This window comes from Myodes glareolus, chromosome 9 (genome assembly GCF_982192425.1).
Source record: "Myodes glareolus chromosome 9, mMyoGla1.1, whole genome shotgun sequence".
In the NCBI taxonomy this organism is placed as follows: domain Eukaryota; kingdom Metazoa; phylum Chordata; class Mammalia; order Rodentia; family Cricetidae; genus Myodes; species Myodes glareolus.
This window is the reverse complement of record NC_142034.1, coordinates 24522357-24550189: the sequence shown is the minus strand read 5'-3', so window position 1 is coordinate 24550189 and position 27833 is coordinate 24522357. Positions and strand designations below refer to the sequence as shown.

At 36.8% G+C, this 27833-nt stretch overlaps 1 protein-coding gene across 13 annotated transcripts in view; it reads left to right on the top strand.

The window, feature by feature from the left end:
- The window catches only part of Cdk12 (cyclin dependent kinase 12), a 77022-nt gene that overhangs the window by 24193 nt on the left and 24996 nt on the right, over positions 1 to 27833 (top strand). For all 13 annotated transcript variants that reach the window (XR_015003811.2, XR_015003814.2, XR_015738754.1 and 10 more), the window contains exons 6-13: positions 1255 to 1444; positions 7892 to 7948; positions 8773 to 8874; positions 14590 to 14667; positions 19604 to 19720; positions 21266 to 21397; positions 23549 to 23760; positions 24974 to 25426. Coding sequence is in view for 2 of the 13 variants with exons in the window: in XM_048450820.3 (XP_048306777.3) it covers positions 1255 to 1444; positions 7892 to 7948; positions 8773 to 8874; positions 14590 to 14667; positions 19604 to 19720; positions 21266 to 21397; positions 23549 to 23760; positions 24974 to 25426 (1341 nt within the window). In the remaining 11 variants the exon portion in view is untranslated. The remainder of the gene's footprint in view (positions 1 to 1254; positions 1445 to 7891; positions 7949 to 8772; positions 8875 to 14589; positions 14668 to 19603; positions 19721 to 21265; positions 21398 to 23548; positions 23761 to 24973; positions 25427 to 27833) is intronic.

Sequence of the window (27833 nt, the reverse complement as noted above, 5' to 3'; positions counted from 1 at the left end):
GCCTGGTCTACGTATCTACATATCTGCAGGATAGGTTCCATGCCAGCCCTGTCAGAAAACAAAAACATAATATAAACCCAAGATTTTATGCATGCTTGGCAAACACTCTCCCAAGTAAACTACAGCCTCAGCCTGTAGGACTAGAATTCCACGTTTACAACATTGGTATAAATTTCAAATTCCGTACAGCTATTTTTAGTGTATTTCTTACTACTATTACCTGTTTCTGAATTCGTTTATGTGTTAGTCTTAGTTTATAACACATGTGTGTGAGTGCCATTGAGTTCAGAAGACATCATATCTTCTGGAGCTGCAATTATAGGCAATTGTGAATTGTGCTCCGGTGTCAGTGGCCAACCGGCATAGTCAGCTCCAGGCCAGCCAGGGCTACATATATAGTAAGATACTGTTTCAAAAAAGGGAGTAGAGGGCTGGAGAGATGGCTCAGTGGTTAAGAGCATTGCCTGCTCTTCCAAAGGTCCTGAGTTCAATTCCTGGCAACCATATTGTGGCTCACAACCATCTGTAATGAGGTCTGGTGCCCTCTTCTGGCCTGCAGACATACACACAGACAGAATATTGTATACAAAATAAATAAATAAATATTTTAAAAAGGGGGGGGAGTAGAAAGAGGAGAGTTGGAAAAGATGATTCAAAGGACCCTTATTTACTTACCAACACTCCCATGTCAGTTTACAACTATCTGTAACTCCATTTCCAGTGGATTCAGTACCATCTTCTGTCCTATGCATGATTCATGCATGGATGTAGTGCAGTGATATATATGCAAACAAAACACTCTTCATATAAAATAAAATAAATCAAGAAAAAAAGTCCCAGTTTATAACAAATGGGCATGGTTGTCTTACACAAAATAAAACAAGAGAAACTATAATTGCCAGCTAATTGATTTGGCCCAGAGTCTGTAACTGTTAATAAACATTTTGATCTTGAAGTATAGTAATATAAATATTAAGTTCTCTTATAATGTAAGTAATTTACATATGGGTAGTATGGGAATCAAGATTTATTGACTTATTACTTATTTAGTATAAACTATATTATAAATAAATAAATTGATTTATCCTTAGGAAAGGAAAATTATTTTATTAGTCTAATTTTTAGGTCATTCATCTATAAAATCGGTTGCTCCAGAGAGATTCTAGTTAACCTCATTTATGTTCAAATTTGGTAATTGTTATTTCAACTTTTTTAAAAAAATTTTTTTAAAGAAATTTTCTTCATGTTATGTAGGTGCCTTTTACCTTGTATTTGAATATATGGACCATGACTTAATGGGACTACTAGAATCAGGTTTGGTGCACTTTTCTGAGGACCATATCAAGTCATTCATGAAACAGCTAATGGAAGGATTGGATTACTGTCACAAAAAGAATTTCCTCCATCGGGATATTAAATGTTCTAACATTTTGCTGAATAACAGGTAACACAATAACCAAATGAGGTTAATCACTTTTTCCCTTTCTTTTGGATTTTGTCTAGATAATTAGGATATAAGCAATGCAATTTTTTTTTACTTGTTATACATGTTGAATGTGTTCATTTATTGTTGTCTCTCTCTTTGCTTTTCTCTTGTATCATCTTTCCTGACGTAATGTTAGAATTAATAAAGTAGGCTTGCAAATATTCTTTAATTGCCAACATTCTAGATTATTAATCTACTAGAGAATACACCATATAGTTAAAAATAGTGCTGCTATCCAGAGAAAACTTAAATATGTATTTGGTTCTTAGTATCTTTCTTTAGTGGAAAGAAATGTCCCTCCCCTGTCAACTGACTTTGTCAGTTACTTCTTTTAGAAGACTTTGCCTCAACACACACACACACAAAACACACACAAACTCTCTCTCTCTCACACACACACACAAACATTTTCCCTCTCTTTCTCTCTCTCTCTCTCTCTCTCTCTCTCTCTCTCTCTCTCTCTCTCACACACACACACACACACACACACACACATACGCAAACTCACACTCACAGGTTGGTGGTGGTTGTGGTAGAAGGTGAAACAAGCAGCCGTGTGGGATTGCCTGAGATTGTCCAAATTTTAATACTAAAAGCCTGGTAGTTTATACTGTGCAGCTGAGTTTAGGAGTAGAGCTAAGCAATTTAATTTTTCTATTCAGTAAGAATTTTTAGAGAGTCTCAGTATGTACCTCAAGTGGTTTTTAACTGTGATTCTCTTTCTCAGCCTCCCAAGTGCTGGGATTAAAGGCATACATCACCATAACAGACCATGTTTGTTTGTTTAATTTAGAATCACCTGGAAAGATGCAGCTTTGAGGAATAAATAGAAATTATCAGAAAGACTGACAATGAAGAACCAAAATCATTGCTTATACAAAAGCACATGAAAGAGCATGGCTGCAGAACCAGCACTGTAGAAGCTAAGGAAGGAAGACTGGATTTGAAAGTAGAGTGGGAATAGAGTTCAATTGGTAGTGCCAGTGTGCACCAAGACCTGGGTTTGATTTATAGCACCACATAGCAGTTTCATTGCCAGCCTGAAACCGAGACTCTTAACTTCAAAAAGAAAATAAGTAAATGGTGTATTATGTTTAGAAAAGTATAAACATAATTATAAACTTTATTACTAGATCATGAGGTAAAGCAATTATGGTGAAAGGTGAATCCAAATTGTTACTAGGAACCAGTTTATGATTATGTATATCCTTCTCAAGTGGTTTCCTGTTAGCTACAGTTTGGGAGAGGGGCATTCAAAATATCTTTGTAAAGCACTACTTTAAATTATACTTTAATGCCTTTATTGTGAGGGAAGCAAGATGTATAAAGATTTATTCTTAAACTGGAACTATGTTTACATTCTTATAATCACAGCTAGTAAGAAAGTTAAAATGAGAGAATCAGGAGTTTGATGCCAGCTTGAACAATTTAGTGAGACACCATTTTGAAAAAAGTTTTTTTTTGTTGTTGTTGTTTTGTCCATTCTCTTCCTGTTTCTGCAACTCAAAATATTCTACTAAGTGTATATCCATAATTCATAGTTCATCTGTAGTCTCAGCTACTTGGAAGGCTGGAGCAGGAAAATTATATATTTGAGTTTGCCTAGTAACTGGTAAGACTGTCTTGCTGGGCATAGTGGTACATGCCTTTAATCTCAGCACTTGGGTGGAAGAGTCAGATGGATCTCTGTGAGTTCAAGACCAGCATGTGCATGATCTGCATAGTTCCAGGACAGCAAGAGGTGCATAGTGAGACCTTGTCTGAAATAAAAAAGATCTGTCTAAAGGTAAGTGTGGTGGTAAACACCTTTAATTCCAGCCCTTGGGAGGCAGGGATAGGTTTTATCTTTAGGAGTTCAAGGCCATCGTAGTGAGTTCCAGGCCAGCCAGGAATGCATAGCAAGACTCTCAGTGAAGAAACAATTGGTCACTGACTCAACAGTTAAGCGCACTGGTTGCTCTTCCAGAGTACCCTGGTTTAATTCCCAGCACCCACATGGCAGCTCACAACTGTCTGTAATTCCAAGATCTGACATTGACATCCTCATACATGCAAAACACCAATGTGTATATATATATATATATATATATATATATATATATATATATATATATATATAAAGAAAATAAATATAAAAAAAATTATTTAAGAAAGAGCACTGCCTGCTCTTCCAAAGGTCCTGAGTTCAATTCCGCGGCAACCACATGGTGGTTCACAAACATCTGTAATGAGGTCTGGTGCCCTCTTCTGGCCTGCAGACATACACACAGACAGAATATTGTATGTATAATAAATAAATGAATATTTTTTTAAAAAAGAAAGAAACATACAATTGTTTTGTCCTGAAATTTTCTGTAAACCAGACTGACCTCAAACTCAGAGGTTGGCTGCCTCTGGCTACTGAGTGCTAGGATTACAAGTGTGCACCACAACTACCTGGCTGAAAAAAAACAATGAGTGAAGTAGGATTATAGCCGGCTATAGCTGTGCCTCAGTAGTATAGCCCTAAACTATACAACAAAAGAAAATTTAATGATAGCTTTCAGTTTGAGGCTTTTTGTCACTTAGTATTTTATTTTCTTCTTCCTGAGAGGATAACTCGGAACAAGTAATAATTATAGTTGTGTTTTATATATATTTTTAGTGGGATCCCCTTTGACTAGTCCCTGACTTCCAGAGTTATAAAGATTGAAATTTTATACTAAATTGAAGTCTGTCATGGTTACTAATTGAGATGTGGGAAGCCATAAGCCAACTTGATCCTTCAAGTTTCTAATCCTGCTCACTTTGCTCTATACTCAGTGGTCTTCATTTTTATTGGGTGCCACAGAAAACAGGGTCTTTTCCATCAGTAGAAGTATTTATTGGTTCTTCAACCATTCCAGGCTTAGCTCTGAGGGTTCTGTGAATGGCTATGTATGTTGGACATATTCCAGTTATTTAACTCAAGCACAAGGTGGTTATCGAGGGTTGGGGGAGAAGAGTATCTTTAAGTCAGATATCTGGCAGAGGCAGGTTTATCTACATACTGAGACCCTGTCTAAATAACAAAATAAGTAGAATCCAAGAGAAATGGCCAAAGAGAGGAATAAGGAAAATAGTGACTGCAATATGGTCATGTTTAAAAAGGGAGTAGTCATAGATATCAGATTGCAAATTATATTACTTAAGAAGAAAATTTGTGAAGTATAAGGTCAGAGGTGACATTAGCACATAGTCAAGGGAAGGAAATATACTGTGATAGACAGCTAAATTTCAGAAAAATAAGGTACTAAATACTTGAAGATCATTTCAAAAGACATTTTAAAGTCACAGTCTCAGAAAGGATTTTTTTGCTATTTATATGTGCATCTGTTTTCTTTCTGTCACTGGAATATAATAAATAAAATAATAGCAGTTTTTGTTTATGCCGAAATTTGACTGTACTTCCACATCAGAGTTTCAGGCTAGCTTGATCCATAAGACCTTATCTTTAAATAAATAATTAATAAATGTGCTGGGAATATAGCATAATTTTAGAGTTCTTGTCTATCATATATAAGGTTCTAAATTCAGTTCTCAGCATCACAAAAAGAAACGGGACAGTGAGATACTGCTAAGCCTGATGAGAGTTCACAGAGTGGAAGGAGTGAACTGACTCTTGCAAGTTGTTCTCTGGGTTACACACACGCACCATGGCATTCGTACAGAAATAAAGACTAATAGCCACCTTTAATACCTTTCTAGAAATAAAGTCTAATAACTACCTTTAATTACATTTGTGAGGCAGAGACAGGTAGATCTTGGAATTTATGGCCAGCCTGGTGTACTGGACGAGTTCCAGGACAGCTAGAGCAGCACAGAGAAGCCCTGTCTCAACAACAACAATAACAACAAACAAACGAAAAAACAAAAGCAATAAAAATAGCAAAACCCAATAACCAAACAAGTGAAGAAATACTTTTCTTAGTCCCTACTGTGATTCATGTAGGAAATGCTGGTGATGTCAAAGGATAGCTAAATTTCCATAGATATACTCTCGAAATGTAATTTTTGGTTCTCCTTTGTACCCTGATTTTCGTTCCTCTTGGGACCTCAGGATAGCAATAGTCAAGAAATTGAGTTTTTCTTTTTTTGTTGTTGTTGATTCTTTTTTTTTTCACTAAAGCAAGGCTGCCAGGTCACTAGAGAGGTCTTACCTCTACAAAGACTGGACTATTGCTAACTAAGCAGACTAAGCCTCTCTCTTCTCTTATTTTCTTTTTTCTTTTTTTTTTTAAGATTTATTTAATTATTATGTAGGCAGTATTTTGTCTGCTTGTATGCTTGCTGGCCAGAAGAGGGCACCAGATCTCATTACAGATGGTTGTGAGCCACTATGTGGTTGCTGGGAATTGAACTCAGGACCTCTGGAAGAGCAGTCCATGGTCTTTAACCTCTGAGCCATCTCTTCAGCCCAGCCCTGTTGTTGATTTTTGTTTTGTTTTGTTTTGTTTTGTTTTTTTGAGATAGGTTTTCTCTATGTAGCGTTGGAACCTGTCCTGGAACTCATTCTGTAGATCAGGCTGGTCTTGAACTCACAGAGATTGACCTGCCACTGCTTTCTGAGTGCTAGGATTAAAGGCGTGCACCACCACCACCGGGCTGTTTTTCTTGATATTTTTTTATTTTTATTTTATAATTTATTTATTATGTATACATGTTCTGTGTGTAGGCCAGAAGAGGTCACCAGATCTATTACAGATGATTGTGCACCACCATGTGGTTGCTGGGAATTGAACTCAGGACCTTTGGAAGAGCAGTCAGTGTTCTTAACCTCTGAGCCATCTCTCCAGCCTGTTTTTCTTGATATAAGAGAAACATTCCTTTACTTTTTTTTTCTTTTTAATTTGCTTATAAATTAAACTTTAAAATGTTATGAGCCAGGTGAAGTCGTTCATGTTTATAATCCCTACATTTGGGAAGCTAAAACTAGAGGATTATCATAAATTCAAGACAAGACTGTATGATGTGTTGAGATCCTGTTTCATATAGTAAAGAAAGAGTATTTTGGGCAAATGGATAAAGGTGTTCAGACTCTTTATTATAATGGTTGATTTAATGTAAAGTTTTGCTGCTATTACTTTTTCTTGTTTCAATAGTCTGTCCCTTTGCTCAAACTTTTGGGGACCACCTCCTAGGATAACCTCTTTACTATACCCTCTGATTATATATTTATTTATGTACATTTGTGTTTTGCTTGTGTGTATGCCTGTGTAAGAATGTCGGCTTCTCGGGGGCTGGAGAGATGGCTCAGTAGTTAAGAGCATTGCCTGCTCTTCCAAAGGTGCTGAGTTCAATTCCCAGCAACCACATGGTGGCTCACAACCACCTGTAATGAGGTCTGGTGCCCTTTGCTGAAATGCAAGCATAATGCAGACAGAATATTGTACACATGATAAATAAATAAATATTTAAAAAAAAAAAAAAGAATGTCGGCTTCTCTGAAACTAGTCACAGACAGTTGTGAGCCACCATTTGGGTGCTTTTACCTGGGTCCTCTGGAAGAGCAGTCAGTGCTCTTAACTACAGAGCCATTTTTCCAGCCCGTACTATCTGATTTTTGTCTTACCTGAGCTATCAGGTACCTTGAATGTTCTCTGCCACTCAGCTATATATCTCCAGTTATTGGTGTTTTGAGACAGGATCATACCCTGAGGCCCAGGCTGGCCATGAACCTGAACCCCTTGCCTCTAATGCTAGGACTAGAAGTATGTCCCATCATGCCTGGCCTTAACTATCTCTTAGTCTAGAACAGACCATTTCTCCCCACCCCTTTCATTATTAGGGTATTACTTTAGTAGGTACTAAACACAGATGTGTGCCATAAAATAAATATTTAAAGGTGGCAGTGCACACCTTTAATCTCAGTATAATGAGGTGGCCTCTGTGAGTTCAAGGCTAACATGGTCTATAGAGTGAGATTGAGGCTATGTGGTAAACTCTTGTCTAAAAATAATAATAAAGAAACAAAATGAAATAAATGATTAAAACTGGTGTGGGAGATGCATACCTATAGTTACAGTTCTTGACGGGGTTGAGATGAGATGATGATGCTTAAGTCTAGTAGTTGGAGACCAAGCTGGGTAACATATGTAGACTCCATGGTAAAAATGAACATGAAAAGATAGAAATCAAATTAAAAAAATGCAATAATGTGTGTGTGTGTGTGTGTGTGTGTGTGTGTGTGTTTATGTATATTTTATGAGGCATTACAAACTTTGTTAGGAGAGGCTAAAATGGGGAGGGTAACCTTTTAGAAATATTAGGCATTAATTTTTTTAATAATTCTTTTAGGTTTAATTGGCACTTATGTTTCCAAGTATAGTGTAGTTTGAGAGTTGTTTCTTATGAAAATAATTGTTTATTTGTTTGTTTGTTTTACAGTGGGCAAATCAAACTAGCAGATTTTGGGCTTGCTCGGCTATATAACTCTGAAGAAAGGTACGGCATTCATTAAAACTCCATATGAGAAGGTTTATTTGTGTGTCATGATTTAAGGCCAACTTTGACATGGCAAGAGCACTATTTCAAATGAAAAAAATAAGTTAAACTCCGTGTGGGAATTAGAGGAGAATCCTTTTAATTTTTTGATATTCAAATTCTACAAATTATAGTGACTATTAAAACTCCTTAAGTATTTGAATGTGTTCCAACCTAAATATTTTTGTTTGTTTGCTTGTTTTTGTTTATTTGCTTTTGAGACCGTTTTCTTTATGTTCCACTCAGTGTGCTAGAACTCATAGAAATACACACCTGCCTCTGTCTGCATAGTTGCATAGTGTTGGAATTAAAGGTGTGAGCCATCATGCCCAGGCTCTTTTTTTTTTTTTTTTAAAAGACTCCTTTTGTTTTTAATCTTATATGGGTTGCTTTCACATACTTGAGTTAAGTGGTATCAAATCCTCTTGAAATTGGGTTTGTGTTGTGTCATGTGTATTTGTGTCCATTTATGTCTGAGTGTCTTCCACGTGTGTGTGGATTGCTGGCATTAAAGGCATGTGCTATCATCTCATGTACCACCTAGATCTAAGTAGACACTACCTACATTCTTCAGTCAGCCCTTCACTGAAATAAGTTAACAAAAATTGGACTAGAAGTGATTTCATCTTTCACTTCTGTACAGCTTCCTTTTGACCTGCCAATTTGCTGTTGGAATTGGTTTAACAATCTCATCTTCAATTGGCAGCTATTTCCATTGGTTTTTAGTAACACATTTTCCATCAAATGCCATTGTATATTTACAACCTTATGGTTTTATGTTTCAGTCGCCCTTACACAAACAAAGTCATTACTTTGTGGTATCGACCTCCAGAACTGCTACTGGGAGAGGAGAGATACACACCAGCCATTGATGTTTGGAGCTGTGGGTAAGACTCTTTTAGCCTTTCGCTTTGTCTGTAACTCACATAGTATTAGCATATACTGTTTCCTTTCTATGTTAGCACTTTTGTCTTTCATCCTAAGTGTATGTACACTTACACACATGCATAAATATATATAAAAGTAAATTATATATATATATATATATATATATATATATATATATATTTTAAAAAAGGGAAACAATTTAGCAACTTGTTTCAGTTGCCTAGTCTTTCCTGAGTCTGGTAATGCTTCTGTCTTAGCCTCCAGTTAGCTTATCTCAAGTCTTTGAATTAACATTCCCCTTTCATCTCTCATGATTGTCATTTGTTTATTTAACAGACTCTATAGAAAACTGGATCATTTATTCTATAGACTTCTCACAGGCTGAGTATCTGTTGTTGTCACTGTCATTTTAAAAAAAAAGAAAATGCTAGGATTGGAATGTAGCTCAATTACTTGTCTGCCTAGTGCGTGAAATCCTGGGTTTAATATTCAGTATTAAAGGCTAGTTATGTCATTTTGTGACCAATTTTCAAAGTAGTGAGATGGTTTTTCTACTGTCATGCAAAAATGATTTGTTTTGCCGGGCATTGGTGGCACACACCTTTAATCCCAACAGTCAGAAGGCAGAGGCAGGTGAATCTTTGTGAGTTCGAGGCAAGCCTGGTCTACAGAGCTAGTTCCAGGACAGGCTCCAAAGCTACAGAGAAACCCTGTCTCGAAAATCCAAAAAAAGAAAAAAGAAAAAAAAAAAGAAAAAAAACATGATTTGTTTTATTGGTTTTCTTATTTGTTATATTCATTAGGAACTGATAGACTTACATATTTGATGTAACAATTGTACTCTTTTTAAAAATACATAATTATTTGTGAAAGTGTGTGAGAGGGAAAGAGAAAAGAGGAGAATAGAAGAGAGCAAGCCTGAGCATATACCACACTTCTGGGAGTGCCCGTTTAATTCTGAAAAGGGTATCAGATCCTTTAGGGCTAGACAGGAAGTTGTGAGTTGACTGATAAGGTACTAGGAACCAAACTCTGGTCCTCTTCAGGACAAGAAAGTACTCTTGATATTTTAGCCATTTCTCCAGGTTTTATTGTACTAATTCTTTTTCAGACTTTCTAATTTTTGTCTAGTCTAAATTTGATCAGGTTAGTTGTTGAATACTCTTGATTCGTTGTTAATAATCTTTAACAGTCTTCCTCGTTTTCATGTTCCAGCCTTCTATCTGCTGTCAGCCATTTCTCTTAAGGAGTGTTCTTTTTTGATCTGTTTACTCCCACCCCCTTCACTTCTTTCCTTTTCATTTTCTACTCAGGGTCTCTCTAGCCCTGGCTATGTTGATTTACACTATAGACCAGTCTGACTTCATATTTGTGGCAGTCTTTCTGCATCTTCCTCCTAAATACTGGGTTTGTAAGTGTGTACCAACATAGTTACTCTGAATTTTTTTTTTCTTTTTAGCTCAGGGTGTCATCAAACTCTTTGTATAGCCCAAGAAATCCTTCAACTCCTAATTTTTCTGCATCTAACTGCCAAGTATTGGGATTACAGTATTGGGATTGTATAATATTCCTGGCTTGAAAATGAAATTAGAAGCTACATCTATGTTAAGGATCAAAGTGTTTTTATTTTTATTTATTCTTTTGAGACAGGGTCTTGTTATATAGTCCTGACAGGCTGGGGAGTTGTTACATAGTCTAGGCTGACCTGGAGCTCAGCCACTCTGTCCCCTCAAGTACTTAAGCATGTACCACCATGCAAGGGGCCTAAATATTCTGAATGTTCCACATTTGTTATTTGTTTGTAGGTAGTGTGGCACACTGCTGACATCTTTCATTGGTTATAATTCTCACATCCATACTTTCTAAAATAGTGTGTCATCTTTCCCATTTTTCTCCCTTCCTTTTCTGTAAGGTAGTGCTATAGTTTTTATAATTCAACAAGATGGTAGCCTATCTAAATTAAATGATGCTTTAATTAAGTTTAAATGACTGAAATTGGGTATATTTATATTCAAAAACCCATTTTATTATAGCTAAGCTTTAAAGTTAACAACCTATTAAGATGAAGGAGGAAGAGCTAGAGGCAGGGAAATTGGGTTCAGAGTCATCCTTAAGGCCAACCTGGGCTACATGAGAGACTCTTATCTCAAAAAATTTTTCAGTCTGCGCATCCTGCTAGCTTACTGTGATGACTCAAATGTTGATTGCATGATGAAGTAGTTTTTCTCACCACAGGACTGGAAACTGAAATCAAAGAAAACTCTGAAGCAGAGACAGTATGGTGGCACACAGCTGTCATTTTAGCACTTAGAGGTCCAAATCTGGGCAGAAAGTATAAAGAGTAGTTAAATTATATATGAAGCAGTTGACAAATGGAGTCAGGAAGATTAGAAATTCAAGATCTAACTGGGTGGCTGTGGCAGTGTAGACTTTTAATCCCAGAACCAGGCAGACACAGGTGGATCTCCGAGTTCATGAGACTACAGAATGGGTCTAGGACAGCCAGAGCTGCATAGAAAAACCCTGTGTGGAAACTTCCCCCCAACCCTCCCCCCCAAAAAAGTTACAAGGTCTTCGCAGGTTTCTCAATAAGTTTGAGAACACTGTCTCCAAAATAAATAAAGCTATCTATTCTTTTGTGATTTTCTTTTTTGATGCTCTCCTATTTTACTAGTTGATTTAAAACTGTGCTTAAAAGTTAATTTGAGGGGTTAGAGAGATGGCTCAGTGGTTAAGAGCATTGCCTACTCTTCCAAAGGTCCTGAGTTCAATTCTCGGCAACCACATGGTGGCTCACAAACATCTGTAATGAGGTCTGGCCTGCAGGCACATATGCAGACAGAATATTATATACATAATAAATAAATAAATTTTTAAAAGGTTAATTTGACAGTTAGTAATGAAAACAAACCTTATTTTTGCTTTTTTACCTCTGACTAAACTTTGAAAGAATTAGTTACCCACTAATCAAATTAAGGAAGACATTAAAAAAGTTAATAAAGCAAATTTTACGTGATGTAAAATTTTGTTTTAGTACATTTTAGGCTCATAGAATGAGGCATCGTGAGTGGCGCAGGCCTTTAATCCCAGTTCTTCAAAGTCAGAGACAAGTGGATCTATCTCTCTGAAGAATGCCTGATTGATCTACATAGCAAGTTCTAAGCCAGCCAGGTATAAGTAGTGAGACCCTTTCTCAAAGAAAAGATGAAAGAATCAGAAGAGGAGAAAGAGGAAGAAGGCAATAAAAATACTGGTAGAGGGGCTGGAGCCAGTAAAGTTGGCTCAGTGATTAATAGCACTTGATGCCCTTGCTGAGGAACCTGGGTTTGGTTCCCACCATCAACCCATAACTCCAGTCCCAGGGGATTTTGATATCTTTGATCTCCAGGGCATGTGCATAAACATGTTTATACCCCCATCCCAACACACATAATACATATAATTTAAAATAAAATTCTTGGGGTGTAGAAGGAATGCTCAGCAGTTGAGAGCACTTGCTGCTCTTCCTGTGGATGACCATAGATCAGTTCTAGTATACAGAATAGGCAATATTCGTAATTCCAGCTCAAGGGGATAAAATACTTCTAGCCTCCAAGAAACCCATATATAAATAATAAAAAAATAAGCCAGACAGTGGTTGTTCACACATTTAATCCCAGCGTTTGGTAGGTAGAGACAGGTGGATCTCCATGAGTTCAAGGCCAGCGTGGTCTACAAGAGCTAGTTCCAAGACAGACTTGATAGCTACAGTGAAACCCTATCTCAAAAAAACAAAAACATCTTTAAAATGAGGTGTGAGTATGATCAAAATACATTTTATTGAATTCTCAAAGAATCAAAGAAAATATTTTATTTAAATAAAAGTGTATACAGTGTCCATGGTGGTGGTAAAGGTCTGAAATCCTGACATTTTGGAGGTGGTGGCTGAAGAATTGGGAGTTCAGGGCCAGCCTAGGCTATATGAGAATATATGTCCCTAAAGCTCAACAAAAAATACATTAAAATAATTAGCAACACAATATTGGCTTTTTTCCCCCCTTCTTTTTTTGTTCTTCAAGACAGGGTTTCTAGGGTTTCTCTGTAGTTTTAGAGCCTGTCTTGGAACTAGCTCTTGTAGACCAGGCGGGTCTCGAATTGACAGAGATCCACCTGTCTCTGCCTTCCAAGTGCTGGGATTAAAGATGTTCGCCGCCACCAACGAACTAATATTGGCGTTTCTTTGTTTGTTTGTTTTGTTTTTATATTGGCGTTTTTTAATTTTTTGTTTCTTAAATGTTTTTGGAAAACATCTTTTTGTCTATATCCCCTGGCTGTTCTGGAACTCATTATGAAGACTGCTAGGCTGGCATCCAACTCAGATCCAGCATTTTTCCTCCCAAGTGTTGTGATTGAAGGGGTGCATCACAACCTTCAGCATATTTTTATTTAGGTACACGTAAATGTCTGTATCTTGGTATGTGTCCTCCAATATAGTGCCCATTGAGGCCAGAGGCTTCAGATTCCCTAGAGTTGAAGCTACAGATTGTTTCAGACAGAGGAAATGTATGGAATATTCATATTTTTCCCCTTTACATTTATCTGAAATACTTTCAAGAAATATCATCTTATATAACCATAATATAATTATGAAAATCAAGAAATTTTAAAATACCTGGACAGTATAGTGCAAACCTATAATTTTGAACCCAATCATGGAGGCAGGAAGATCCCAATTTTGAGGTCAACCCGAGAGCTAATTAGGAAAGGAAGTTTAGCATTGTATAGGATAAATATACAGTCCTTATTTCAGTTTTATCCTTATACTAATAATGTCCTAGAGATAACTCTTTGTTTACTTCAGGATTGAACATTATACTAGTTTGTTTTTTATTTTTTAAAACCATTTCTCTGCTGTTGTACATCCTAGTTTCTAACATGTAGGTTCATGTGATCCTTCCACCAAAGTTTTTATTTAACAGTTTTATTTATTTTATTGTGTGTTCAAATATTTTGTTTACGTGTATGTATTTATGTTTTCCATTATATGTCTGGTATATACAGAGCTCAGAAGAAGGTATTAGATTCCCTGGGAATGGAATTACAGATTGTTTGAGCCACCATGTAGTTGCTGGGAATTAAACCCAGGTCCTCTTCAAAAACAAGTGATCTTAATCACTGAGATACCTCTTTAACCCTGATGTTTCTTTTTTCTGATGTTTTATTTTATTTATATTTGGTTACATGTGTGATGTGTATGCATGTCAAAGTGTGTGTTTCCCTTTTGTTATTTGCTGCTTGCCCAACTTCGAAGGATTCTCCCATCTTGCTATAGTATCATTGGGATTATAGCCACACCGCCACACTCAGCTAATGTGCCATATGTCGATTCAAACACAGCTCTCAATCCTTGCTTGACCCACTGAACCATCTCTCTGGCTCTGCGTTTCCATTTCAAAATAACAAAGGTATTTAGACAGAAATTATTTAAAAGTCTTGATGAAATTGATTTTAGCTGATAATACATTGGTTTCTTTGTAATTGTATTGCCAGAGGGGTTATCATAGTATTGCATAGTTCTACAAAAGAAAGTTAATGATGAAAAGTTAATTTTTTGTTGAAACAGCTAACTATCCTTGTAAAATTGTCTGTAATTCCTTAGATTATCATGGTTATCGAGACATAATTTAGATAGGCTCAAAGGATTTCTTTCTAACCGTTAAATTTTATTCTTTTAGATGTATCCTTGGGGAACTGTTCACAAAGAAACCTATTTTTCAAGCCAATTTGGAACTGGCTCAGCTAGAACTGATCAGGTACTGTTAGACATATACCTTTAAGTGCCTGCTTCTTAAACTTATTTCACTCTTAGCCTATTTTCATCTGAGAAGATTTTTACATAACTCCAGGTAGTAGAAGTATCTAATGTTTACTGATGATAAATTTTAAATTTATTTTAAAGTAGTCTTTGGCGTAAACTTATAATTTATTAAAGGTAAAATTAAACTTGTATAGTAATAAAATATGCTTGTTTATTTTTATAGTTGAATTTATTTTAATTTATGTGTGGGCATGTGCATATGGATGTCAGCCTTGTACTCTTATAACTTTTTGATCTTTGGACCCCATGGTCCAAATATACCACTACTTGTCCAATGACTTCCACAAATACTCATGTACAACTCACGCAAAGAAAGAAGTAAGTAGAAAAAAAACTATTTTTAGATACCAGGTGGAACGGGGGAGATAGCTCAGCAGTTAAGATCACTGACTGCTTATCCAAAGGACCTGAGTTCAGTTCCTATCATCCAAATAGCAGCTCAAAACTATCTTTGGCTCCAGTTCCATGAAATGTGACACCCTCTCACAGATATACATGCAGGCAAAACCTCAATGCACATAAAATAAAAGTAAATGTTAGAAAAAGTAAACCAGGCATAGTGGCACTTGTCTTTAATTCCAACACTTGGGAAGCTAGAGGCAGACCTGGTCGACATAGTTAGTTCTTGACAAGTCACCATTACATAGTGACATCTTGTTTCAACATAAATAATGTAAATAAAAGAAATAGTTGGAAAACCATTTATTTTTTTAATGAAGCCCCAGTGATTAACTCAAATAGTTTTTAAAATGAAAATATTCTAACATAATACAACTTAAACATAGAATAATTTGATACTTACATCCTTAAGAATGGTGGTAGGGATTTACTTTTAATTTTTATTTTTACTTTTTGTGCATTGTTGTGTTTGCGTGTATGTATGTCTGTTCGAGGGTGTCAGATATTGGAGTTACAGACAATTGTTAATCCCTGAACCATCTCTTCAGCCTGTAGGAATTTATTAAAAGCTCTTTTTTATTTTCGGAGAGGGGCAGGGTAGTATTCCTGGCTATACTAGAGCTTGCTATAAGATCAGACTAGTTTAGACCACACAGAGATACTCCTGCCTTTTGAGTGCTGGGATTAAAGGTTTGTACCACCAGGCCTGGCTAAAGTTTTTGTTTTCCTTCCTTTTTTTTTTTTTTTTCCCATGTTTGTTTTTTTCAAGATAGGGTTTCTCAGTACCCCTGACTGACCTTAAACTCCAGGATCCTGACTAACCGTGCTTTCAGAGTGCTGGGGTTAAAGACATGTACAACCACACCCAGATAGTTTCTAAAAGAACCAGAAGCTAAATATATTGTAAGACACTGCAGTTTACAACATGATAGTCTCAAATCTGAGCTGAGGTATTTTAGACCGTGTTCATTAGCATTTTGTGGGATTATACCACTCACAGTGCAAGTTTGTTATGTGTTCAGAATTAAGATTCAATGAAGGCATACAACACAACACTGGGGAATGCTGTCAGAAACATCTCAGACTTAGCACACATTTGATTTCTAGTTAGCTTTTTGGTTGTTTTATGTATTACTGTTGCCAAATTTGTCATGATCCAGTCATGCAACCCTTAGTCATAACCCACACTTTTAAATGTAGGTAATGAATAGATAATGAGATCCTTCAATTTATATAACATTTTTCAATTATTCCATCAGATGATATAATAAATTTCTCTTTGCTCAGTTCAGCATGCCATCTCTTTTGTGTCAGCCTGTAGACATAGAAATTCAGTTTTAGGGGAATGGAGAGATGGCTCGGCAGTTAAGAGCTGTTTTTGTTCTTGAAGAGGATCTGGGTTTTGTTTCTATCACCATCAGTGTAGTTCATAACCAGCCATATGTTTCTGTTTTTCAAGATCGGGTTTGTTTTAGTATCCCCTTGGCTGTCCTTGAACTGACTCTATAGAGCAGGCTGGGTTGAACTCAGAGACCTACCTACCTCTGCCTCCCCAGTGATGGTGTTAAAGGTGTGTGCCACCATGTGTTTTTAATTTTATGTAATTGAGTGTTTACTTGCATATATGTAATTTCACCACATGCATGCTTGGTGCCATTGGAAGCCAAATGAAGGCATTGGATCCTGTAAAACTGGAGTTACTAGAGGCTGTCAGCTGCCATGTGGGTGCTGGGAACTGAACCTGTATCCTACTTAAAGTGCTTTTAACCTCTGAACCTCCTCTTCAACTCTATGTCTAAATCTTACCTTCTTCTTTTTATTCTTTGTCATATACAAAGATGCTTTATTTGAGAACAGTGTTGCTTTTAATACTAACTTTGTAGAAGGCCAAGGCAGTAAGAATCATTAAAGTTTGAGTTCAAGGCCAGCTTGAGCAAAGTGAGTTCCCATCTCAAAAATAGAAATTGAAAAAACTGGGGCTGGAGAGATGGCTCAGAGGTTAAGAGCATTGCCTGCTCTTCCAAAGGTCCTGAGTTCAATTCCCAGCATCCACATGGTGGCTCACAACCATCTGTAATGGGGTCTGGTGCCCTCTTCTGGCCTGCAGGCATACACACGGACAGAATATTGTATACATAATAAATAAATAAATATTTTTTAAAAAAAAGAAATAGAAAAAACTGGCAAGATGGCTCAATGGGTAAAGGTACTTGTTCCAAGATTGATGACCTGAGTTCACTCACTAGTACTCATGAAGGAGACACTCCCAAAAGTATCCACTAACTTTTTCAAATGGAAAAATACAATTGTTGTCTATGAACCTTTAACTCCTCATATGATGCCTCGTGGTTGGTGCGGTGTCAGTGTTTGTAAAGCCAAATGTGCAATGGGCTAGTGAGGTCACTTCTTGGGTACACAGGTGCTTACCATTATGTCTGACAACAAAATTCTATCTGCAGGAGCCACATAGTAAAAAGAGAGAACTGACTCCTGAAAGATATTTTCTGATCTCTACTAGTGTGGTGTGGCATACGCACCACTTCCCACAAAAACACATAAATGTAAATGTAATTGAAATCATTAAAACAATAAAAAGTAAAATGGGAGCTGGGTAGACAGTTCAGTGGTAAAGTATTTGCTGTGCAGTTTAGGATAAAGCTGAATTTGATCCCCAAGAACCTATATATAAAAAAGCTAGGTGTCTTATTGCATGCTTGTGACATCAGTGCTAGTGAGGCAGAAATAGATGATCTTAACACTCACTGACCAGAGCGAGTTTATTGCCTTCAACAAAGAAAGGGCTACAAGAATAAACCTGTCTCAAAACCAAGGTGAATAATGTTTAAGGAACAGCTTCTGAAGTTTATCTCCATATGGACATACTTACCCACAAATAAAGCATGCTGTTTTTTCTTTTGTTTTTGTTTGGATGGCTACTTTATTCTTAGCTTTAGCTCAGTGCAAGGAAAGAAGTGTTGCTGGCCATGGTGGTGCACACCTTTAGTCGCAGCGTTTGGGAGACAGAGGCAGGTGGATCTGTATTTCAGGACAGCATGGTCTACAGAGTGAGTTCCAGGACAACCAGAGCTACAGAGAGAAACCCTGTCATGAAAAATAACCAAACAAAGAGCATAATTCTTAATGGAATACATGTTTTCTTTCTCCTTTGACCATGTTGGTCCTGACCTGAGGATTGAACTCAAATCAGGCTTGGCAGGAGGAGTTTTCTCACTGAACTGTTTTTCTAGCCACAGTTTTAAAATGTAATCTCTACATAGACAATTTAGGGATGGCTTGAAGAATGGAATTTTGGCACCTCTTGCTATACTTTGCTTTTATCGTTTTTCCTTTTCTATTCTCTGTTCCTTTTTCTTTTGGATTATATTTTTGTTTGATTTTTCATTTTAAAGCAGAGTCTCTCTTTATAGACCATACTGGCCACAAATTTACAATCCTTTAACATCAGCCTCCTAAGTGTTTTGATTATAGGCATGTATGACATTTCCTTTTTCTTATTCAGTAAAATGTATTGGAAAAACATTACAAGCAAATGTAGATATAAACAGTGATATATAACTCATTATTGTAATAATAATAAATGCTCAGTTATGTATAAACATCTCTTTCTTTTAAAAAAGGAATAAAGTCTAGGCAGTGGTGGTTCATGCCTTTAATCTCAGCACTCGGGAGGCAGAGGCAGATGGATCTCTGTAAGTTTGAGGCCAGGCTGATCTACAGAGCGAGTTCCAGGACAGACAGGACTGTTATAGAAAAACCTTGTCTCAGAAAAACAAAACAAAAACCCAAAAAAAGAAAAAGGAGGGGAAAAAAAAGAAGCAAAACAGGTTCTTTGTAGCCCAGGCTGTCCAGGAACTTGCTATATAAACCAGAGTAGATTCACCTGCCTCTAACTCCAAAGTGCTGGGATTAAAGGTGCGCACCATCTCTTAAAATTTTTCCTATTTGAAATTAATTCTGCCAGATGTGGGGTGGCCTCTGGAAGAAGAAAGAGACAGGTTCTTGATCTCTGTGAGTTCCAAGGCTCTCCTTGTCTATGTAATATGTCCTGTAAAGCCAGGCCTACATAATAGAGAGACCTGGTCTGTTCCAAAGGAGAGAGAGAGAGAGATAGAAAGGAAATAATTCTAAGTGAATAAAATAAAATTGATGATGAGAATGAAAACCTTTTGTAAAACATGCTTTATAAAATATGTGAATCATTTTGGATTGTATTTTCAATAGTTTTCTCTTGCTTTCTTTCAGTATTTCCAGTATGTTTTCTTATAACCAGTTCTCTTATATTGCGTCTCCTTAGAGGAGTAAAGTCATACTTTACTTTTTTTTGATACCTACTAATGTAATAAGTCATAGATTTCCCAGATCCAAGAGGATAATTTCTCCTTCAAGAAACTCTAGAAGTCATGATACTGATGATTTACTTCATTTTACGTGGCTTTTTGCTGTCTTTTCAGTCGTCTCTGTGGTAGCCCTTGTCCAGCAGTGTGGCCTGATGTTATCAAGCTGCCCTACTTCAACACCATGAAACCGAAGAAGCAATATAGGAGACGTCTAAGAGAAGAATTCTCTTTGTGAGTTTAACACAATCTTATATCTCTTTTCTGTTTCTAGCTTTTGTTGGGACTTAATTTTTACTGATAAGCCCAATTTATTACAACAACATTTTAATTACATTTTATTTTAAAAATATTTTTCTTTATTTTGACCTGGTTACTAGTAGCGCATGTTTTTTATCCCAGCACTTGGGAGGCAGAGGCAGACAGATCTCTGTGAGTTTGAGCCCAGCCTAGCCTACAAGAGCTAGCTAGTTCTTGGACAGCTAGGACAGCCAGAGCTACACAGAGAAACCCTGCCTCGAAAAACAAAACAAACAAACAGAAAAGATTTATTTATTTTATGTGCATTGGTGTTTCACATGTGCAAGAGTGTTGGATCACCTAGAACTGGAGTTACAATGTGAGCTGCCATATGGGTGCTAGGAATTGAGCCCAGGTCCTCCTGAAAAACAGCCAGTGCCCGTAATCACTGAACCATTCCTGCAGCCCCTTGATTGCATTTTTGTTGTTGCTTCGTTTTATTTGCCTGAGACAGTCTCACTGTGTAGCTTTGGTTAGACTGGAACTCACCACATAGACTAGTCTGGCCTCAAACTCATAGAGACCCATCTGACTCTGTCTCTCGAGTGCTGGGATTAAAGATGTATTCCACTAAGCCCAGTCACATTCATTCATTTATGTATTTGTGTGTGGAGGTCAGAAGATAATTTTCAGGAGTCCTTTTTTTGGGGGGGGGGGTTTCAAGGCACAGTTTCTCTGTATCTTTGGAGCCTGTGCTGGAACTCGCTTTATAGACCAGGATGGCCTAGAACTCACAGAGATCTGCCTGCCTCTGCTGCCCAAGTCCTGGGATAAATGCATGTGCCGCCACCACCGCCCAGCTAGGAGTCTAATCTCTTTGCCCATGTGGATCCCAAGGATATAATACTGGCTTGGGAGCAGAAACCTTTACCACAGGAGCTGCCTCAGCTAGCCCATTGTAGACATTTTATTTTATTCTTTTATTTTATATATGTGCATGTTTGCCTACATGCATGTATGTATACCATGTTTGTGTCTGGTGCCTGCAGAGGGCAGAAGAGGGTATTGGATGTCATGGAATTGAAGTTTGAAAGAGTGCAAGCTGCCATGTGGGTACTGGAAATTGAACCTGGGTTCTCTGTAAGAGTGCCTAGTGCTCTTAACCTCTGAGCCATCTCTCCAGCCTTTGACACTTTATTTTTGAATAGTTTTTTTCTGTCAGACTCTATTTCTGATTTTCTCTTCCGAAGGCCTTGGACAAATGCAAACCATTTTGTTTTCAACAACTTGTGGATTTCCTTATAGTCCTTTTGATCTTCCTAAGGAAAGAGAACAGAATTGTTGCTTTTTAAGTTTTTATGTGCATTGTAGCATTTCTTAAATTGTGGCTCAGATCTTGTTGCTTGCATTAGCCAGTTTCCAATTTCCTTGCTCAGTCTTACATGGAAATGGAAATTCATATAATTTTTGATACAGGTTTGCAGGTTTGAGAACTAAGGGAATGTTGTGAGTTTTTGATTTCTCTGTTCCATTCTATAGCATTCCTTCAGCAGCTCTTGATTTATTGGACCACATGCTGACACTTGATCCTAGCAAGCGTTGCACAGCTGAACAGACCCTGCAGAGTGACTTCCTTAAAGATGTGGAACTCAGCAAAATGGCACCTCCAGAGTGAGTATTGTTGACTGTATAATGATTCTAAACTTCCTCCTTGACTCAGAAAATGAGAAACTTAAAAAGGTTTAAAATCAAAATAATTTAAATTCAAAATAAAATTTGTAGTCAGTGCTAATGGAGTGTTAACTGTGGATAAGGTTGGATTAAGTAAAGAATAAATTTAACCATATTTGTTTAGTCTGGTTCAAGCTATTTTCTTTTGTTTCTAGATCTCTATTGTTTATTGTGATAAACAATGTCTTTGAAAGTGTTCCTTATAGGTTTTGCTCTTAACCATTCCTTCTGTTTTAATCATTTATGTTGTGACTATTTATTTTCTACACTGCAAGAACAGTTCTAATTTTAAATAGTTTGTAACATTGTCAGGTTAGTAATTTTTTTCATTTTTTGAGACCAGGTTCTTGAGCTCATACAGATCTGCCTACTTTTGTCTCCTTGAATTTTTATGTAAATATATAGTCTTAATGTTTCTCTTTCATCATAATTTATCTTTTACTTTCTTCATTTGTGTGTGTGTGTGTGTGTGTGAGCACGCGTGCATATATATAGGCCACAGCCCTTGTATAGAGGTTAGAGGACAACTTGAGAGTCAGTGCTTGGATTCTGCTGCTAGGGCCTTTGCTACCTTGGCCATCTCTAGGGCCCTCTTTCATGACAATTTTATGAATAGAATGTACATTAGAGGATCTTCCGAGGTTCTATACCCTCATTCAACTTCATAGCGCATACAAGATCCTTTGTCTTTGAACATATCACTGGCAGTATTAATGGCTTTTGTGCTAGATTTATTTTTGTTTCTTTGTTTTTTGTTTATGCCAGTACTATGATCCTTGTATGTGTTAGTCAAATCATTATTTTACCACTAAGCTGTGTTCCCAAGCAGCCTCTTGTTTTTGCTGGGTTTTGTTTTTGTTTTGTTTTCTTTCGGTTGTTGTTATTTTGTATGCTTGTTTTTTTATTCATTTTGCTATTTTTTATGCATTTATGTAAATGGTTGCCTGTGGGGGCCAGAAGATGGTGTCAGAGTCCCTGCAACTTTCAGCTGCCAGACATGGGTCCTGGGAACTCAAGTTATGTGCAAGAACAACCCACGCTCTTATCTACTGAACAATTTCTCCAGCCCTTTAGTGTGTTTGTTTGGGGGATTTTTTTTTCTTGTTGTTTGAGTTGTGGGGTGGTCTCACTGTGTTGAACTTAGCATCCTCTTGCATCATTAATTTTCTTGCCACACAAAGGAATGGCCACTTTTAATTGCAGCTCAATCAAGCGTTCGGGTTAGCCTGATAATATCTTCCAAAGTAAAGGAAAAGAAAAGGATTTAGATAAGTACATGTATAGATGGTAACTATTTTATTGCTCCAAAGATCTGTGCAAATTTATTTTGATAGATTTGATATATATTTTTTTTGATGTATAAGCTTTTTACTGAAATTTGGAAACTAGTATATAGTTTTGTTTGCTTGTTTGTCCTTTTTTTTTTGAAACACAGTGTAACCCTGGGTGACCTGGAACTCACTAAGTAGACCAGGATAGCCTGAAACTAACAAGATCCCACTTTATTCCTTAAGAAAGTTGATGATATCCAATCATGGAAATTCAGTTAATGATTTGCAAATTGATGATTAAATCATGATATGTTTATATAGTCCCAAGATTTAAATCACTGTCTCTTCTCTTTTCACATTGTGTGTGTGTTCATGCTCTTGCCAGGCCTCAGGTCAGGTCCAGTTGTGGGAGTTGATTCTCTTTTTCTATCATGTGAATTCAAAATTGTACTCAGGATTTTAATGCTAGGTGGCAAGTTAATTTACCTACTGAGACATCTCTCAGCCCCTTCCTAGCCTTTCATAACTATTAATAAACTGTTCATTTCTGCACTTACATTTATCTTCAAATGAAACATGACCAGTAAAGTTCTCTTTATTCATTTTACACCAACAAAAAGATTATTTGACTATATGGAAGTTGGTTCTAGTATTATTTCTTAATACTTCCACAAACTTCCACCTGCAATAATTCTTTTTGTATTGCATTCTGATATTTTTGTTCTTTATTCTATTTTTCATGTTCCTTTCTTTTCTATTTTGATTCATTATTCTTACATTTACTCACTACTTATTCCTCCTTTGTTTGGTGTTTTTCCAGCCTACCTCACTGGCAGGATTGCCATGAATTGTGGAGTAAGAAACGTCGACGCCAACGACAAAGTGGTATTGTAATAGAAGAGCCACCTCCGCCCAAAGCTTCTCGAAAAGAAACTACCTCAGGGACAACAGTTGAGCCTGTGAAGAACAGTAGCCCAGCACCACCTCAGCCTGCTCCTGTCAAGGCAGAACCTGGTCCTGGGGATGCAGTAGGTCAGTGCTGGGATGGAGCCTCTACTTCTATTAAGTTCAGTTATATAGATTTTGATGGTAGAATGCATATATGTTCATACCCTTGTGTTTTTGTCCAGTGGAATATTAGGAAAAAGATTGTTGTCTTTATTTCCGAGGAGAAGATAAACTTTATTTTCTGCACATGGTTCAGAAAGTTTACAGCAGAGTATTCTCATTCTTTGAAATAAGGAATGTTGTATTTCTCCTAGATTGTGTGTGGCAGAAACCAATCAATTAAATAAGTAAATTTTAAGGTTAGTTTGCTTTTTTTTTTCCCCCTCTTTTTTCGAGACAGGGTTTCTCTGTAGCTTTGGAGCCTGTCCTGGAACTAGCTCTAGTAGACCAGGCTGGCCTCGAACTCACAGCGATCCACCAGCCTCTACCTCCCAAGTGCTGGGATTAAAGATGTGTGCCACAACCGCCCGGCCATTTTCTCTTCTTTGACCCAGTGGTTTACTGTCTCAGCCTCCAATAGATGAGATTACAATGTTATTTTCAACATTTGGTACTCGTTAGAATCATCCAGAAAACTTTAAAACTAAATATCCTCAGATCAGTGTGGTGGCAAACAACTGCAACACAGCACTGGGGAGGTGGAGTCAAGAGAATCAGAAAGTAAAGGTTATCTTTCACTACATTTGATCTTTGAGTCCAGCCCCGAGTACCAGAGATAAATAACCCTTTAATAAATGCCAAATCTCTTGGAATGTTAGGCACCTGAGTTCTTAAATGTATCCTAACAGTTTTTACATATAATATTGGTTGAAAATCACTGATCTTGAAGAATACAGATAAAATATAGTCACTTTTATATATAATTCAGACATGCTTTAGTCTTTGTATTTTATTTATTTATTGTTTTAGTTTTTATTTTGTTGGAGATTGCACATAATATATTAGGGTTCAGAGGACAACTTGTGGGAATTGCTCCACTTATGGGTCCTGGGCTTTATACAGTTGCCATACTAGGTGGCAAGTGCCTTTTACCTACTGCATCTCACCAGTCTTAAGTCCTTGAATTTTTAAACAAAAATAAAAAATAAGTTGTGATGTTAATCCAAGGTATTAAAACTATGAGACCTTCAAAATGAAGCTACATCTTTGGATATTATGCATTGCTTTTGTCAGTTGAAGAAGACAAAGGATCTTTTTTTCTTATTCATCTTATATTGACTCCACTGTCATCCTACAGGTCTTGGTGACATCACACAGCAGCTGAATCAAAGTGAATTGGCAGTCTTATTAAACCTGCTACAGAGCCAAACTGACCTGAGCATCCCTCAAATGGCACAACTACTTAATATCCACTCCAACCCAGAGATGCAGCAGCAGCTGGAAGCCTTGAATCAATCGATTAGTGCACTGACTGAAGCCAGTTCCCAGCAGCAGAACTCAGAATCCATAGCCCCAGAGGAATCATTGAAGGAGGTACCCTCTGTATCAGTGGTCATGCCTTCGGCAGAACAGACAACTCCTGAAGCTTCGAATACACCAGCTGACATGCAGAATATGTTGGCAGTTCTCTTGAGTCAGCTGATGAAAACCCAAGAGCCAGCAGGTAACCTGGAGGAAAACACCAGTGACAAGAATAGTGGGCCACAGGGGCCCCGAAGAACTCCTACAATGCCACAGGAGGAGGCAGCAGGTAAACAGACCGGTCATGAATCTCATTGAGCTCAGGTGCTGTTGATCCTCTTAAAAAAAATCTCTTAATGTTTTCTTTTTTACATCATTGGTCTCAGTTTCAGTTTCTGTAATCTAGTCTACAGGAGAACATAGCACCAAATGATGTATTTCTTGGCCAGCTTTTTCTTTTAAATATCAAAGCACCTTTCATATACTGATAATTTTTCCACTTAAGAAGGTACTGGTAAGTAAAATCCCTGTGTTCTAACCACGGAAACCAAAGCCATAGGTAGTGCGGTATCTATGTATATGGTAGCTAGCTAGTCCTAGTAAATCTGACTTTTAAATAAACATCGAAATGTTCTTTACATCTAATGCAGTGAATCCTGGATACCAGAATTTTATATGGAAGATAACAGTCAAGAAAGCCCTAATAAAATATTTCAGTTTCTGAAAATAATTGGGGAATTGTTCTAAGCAGATAACAGCTTACATTTTCTTTCCAAAAAGTAATTGTATACAAAAGTGATTATTTTTAAGTTTATGTTTCTGAAAGAAACAGTGAAATCAAGAAGTAAGCATTATGAAAAGAAAAAACAAAATCTGAAAGGGGATAAAAGTGTGTTACAACTTGTGTCACATTACCACATCCATGCAGTTTATTAGAAGGAAAAGTATTGTAAATTATCTAGTCAGTTCCGATTCACAATCTGTTTACAAATTCCATCTGAAAATGTTTTCAACTCCTTGGAAATTTTCATTGACCTTGAAGATTCCATGAATTGGGGAAAAAGAAGAGGCACAGAGACTGAAGAGGTGTAATGAACTTTAGGGTCCTGCACTTATATTTCATCTTGGTTGATACAGAAAAATATATCTTTTATTTTCACTAGGTCAAATATATAACCTGGTTTCTTTTTTTTTTGTATGTGAAAATTATTAAAACTGAAAGATAATAAAATTAACCTTTTGTTTTGTGAATAGGAAAGCTGCATCTTAAGAAATTTTAAGTAAGTCTGTGCTCTGCTGATTATTGGCAGATGATGCTAGAACTTGTACACTCACATGTCCTATGATGATTACAATTGTTTTTAAAGAGTAGTAGAGAAGGCTATATAATGGGACTGGAGAAGTGGCTTAGAGGTTAAGAGCACTGACTGCTCTTGCAGAGGTCCTGGGTTCAATTCCCAGCACGCATTCACTGACTCACAGCTGCTTGTAATTCCTGTTCCAGAAGATCTGATGCCTTCTTCTGACCTCCACAGGGACCAGGTACCACACATGACACACAGACATACATGCAGACAAAACACTAATGCTATAAAATAAATATTTAATACTAATATAAAGAAAAAACTATTTAGAATTAAAGTAAACTTTTTAATTTCATGTCTCAGATTCTGATCCTACCTATTATCCATCCAAAAATAAATAATTTCAACTCAATATCTGGAAGAATTTGGTCAAATTAAAGCATCCTTATAGAGAAATATTCACCAAATAACCAAGCCAACAAGCTGTCAACCACATAATGAAATTGAACTAAAAATAAATCATAGCATATAGCTATATATTGGATTAGGTTTTTAGAGCCAAGTGTAAAAATGTCATAGCTAAAGATGAATACAAATGGTGGTTGTGATGTCATACATTTTTGATCCCAGCACTCAAGAGGCAGGGAAATGTAGATTTCTGTGATTTCAAGACCAGCCTGGTCCTACATAGGAAGTTCCAGGCCAACCATTGGTCTCAAAAAAAAAGAAGAAGAAGAAGAAAAAGAAAGGAAAAAAATTGTCCACCAAACTCTGCAACTCATTATTATAGTTGTTCCTGGATTATCTAGTGCCTCTGCTGTTATGTAGCACAATCTGACCTCAAAATTTAAGATCTTCCCGCCCCATGCCAGCACACCCTGTTGCCTCATACTTGGCCGGTTCACTGTTCATTAACACTTCCACCAGAGGGCAGACTATAAATAAGAAAGGTAATGATTTTCATTTGGTAATTTAGTTTTCCTGTACTTATTAAGAAAGGGTAATGGTTGAAACTATTTTTCCATTTATTTACCTCCCTCCATTAGTATAAAATTATTATAGATTGACAACATCAACACTTTAAACCCAAAGACTATGTGATTTATAATTTATATTTTTAGTTTTATTTCTTTAAGAAGCTTTATTAACTTTAGCAGTTATTTAATTAAAGGTGGTATAACTGGAAGAATGTAAACTTAAACTGCCATTTTCACAGCCATGCCTTTTATAGTTGGTTTGGGTTTTCTTGTTGTTCCCCACCCACCCAACACCGAATTGTGAAAATTCTTGGTGTTTCATTTCGTGAATGGACTCCAAATACTTCTTTTAATGTCACTGGTACTTAGATGTTCTCTTGTCAAGATAGATAAGTAGTGTTGACAGTAAAAGGCT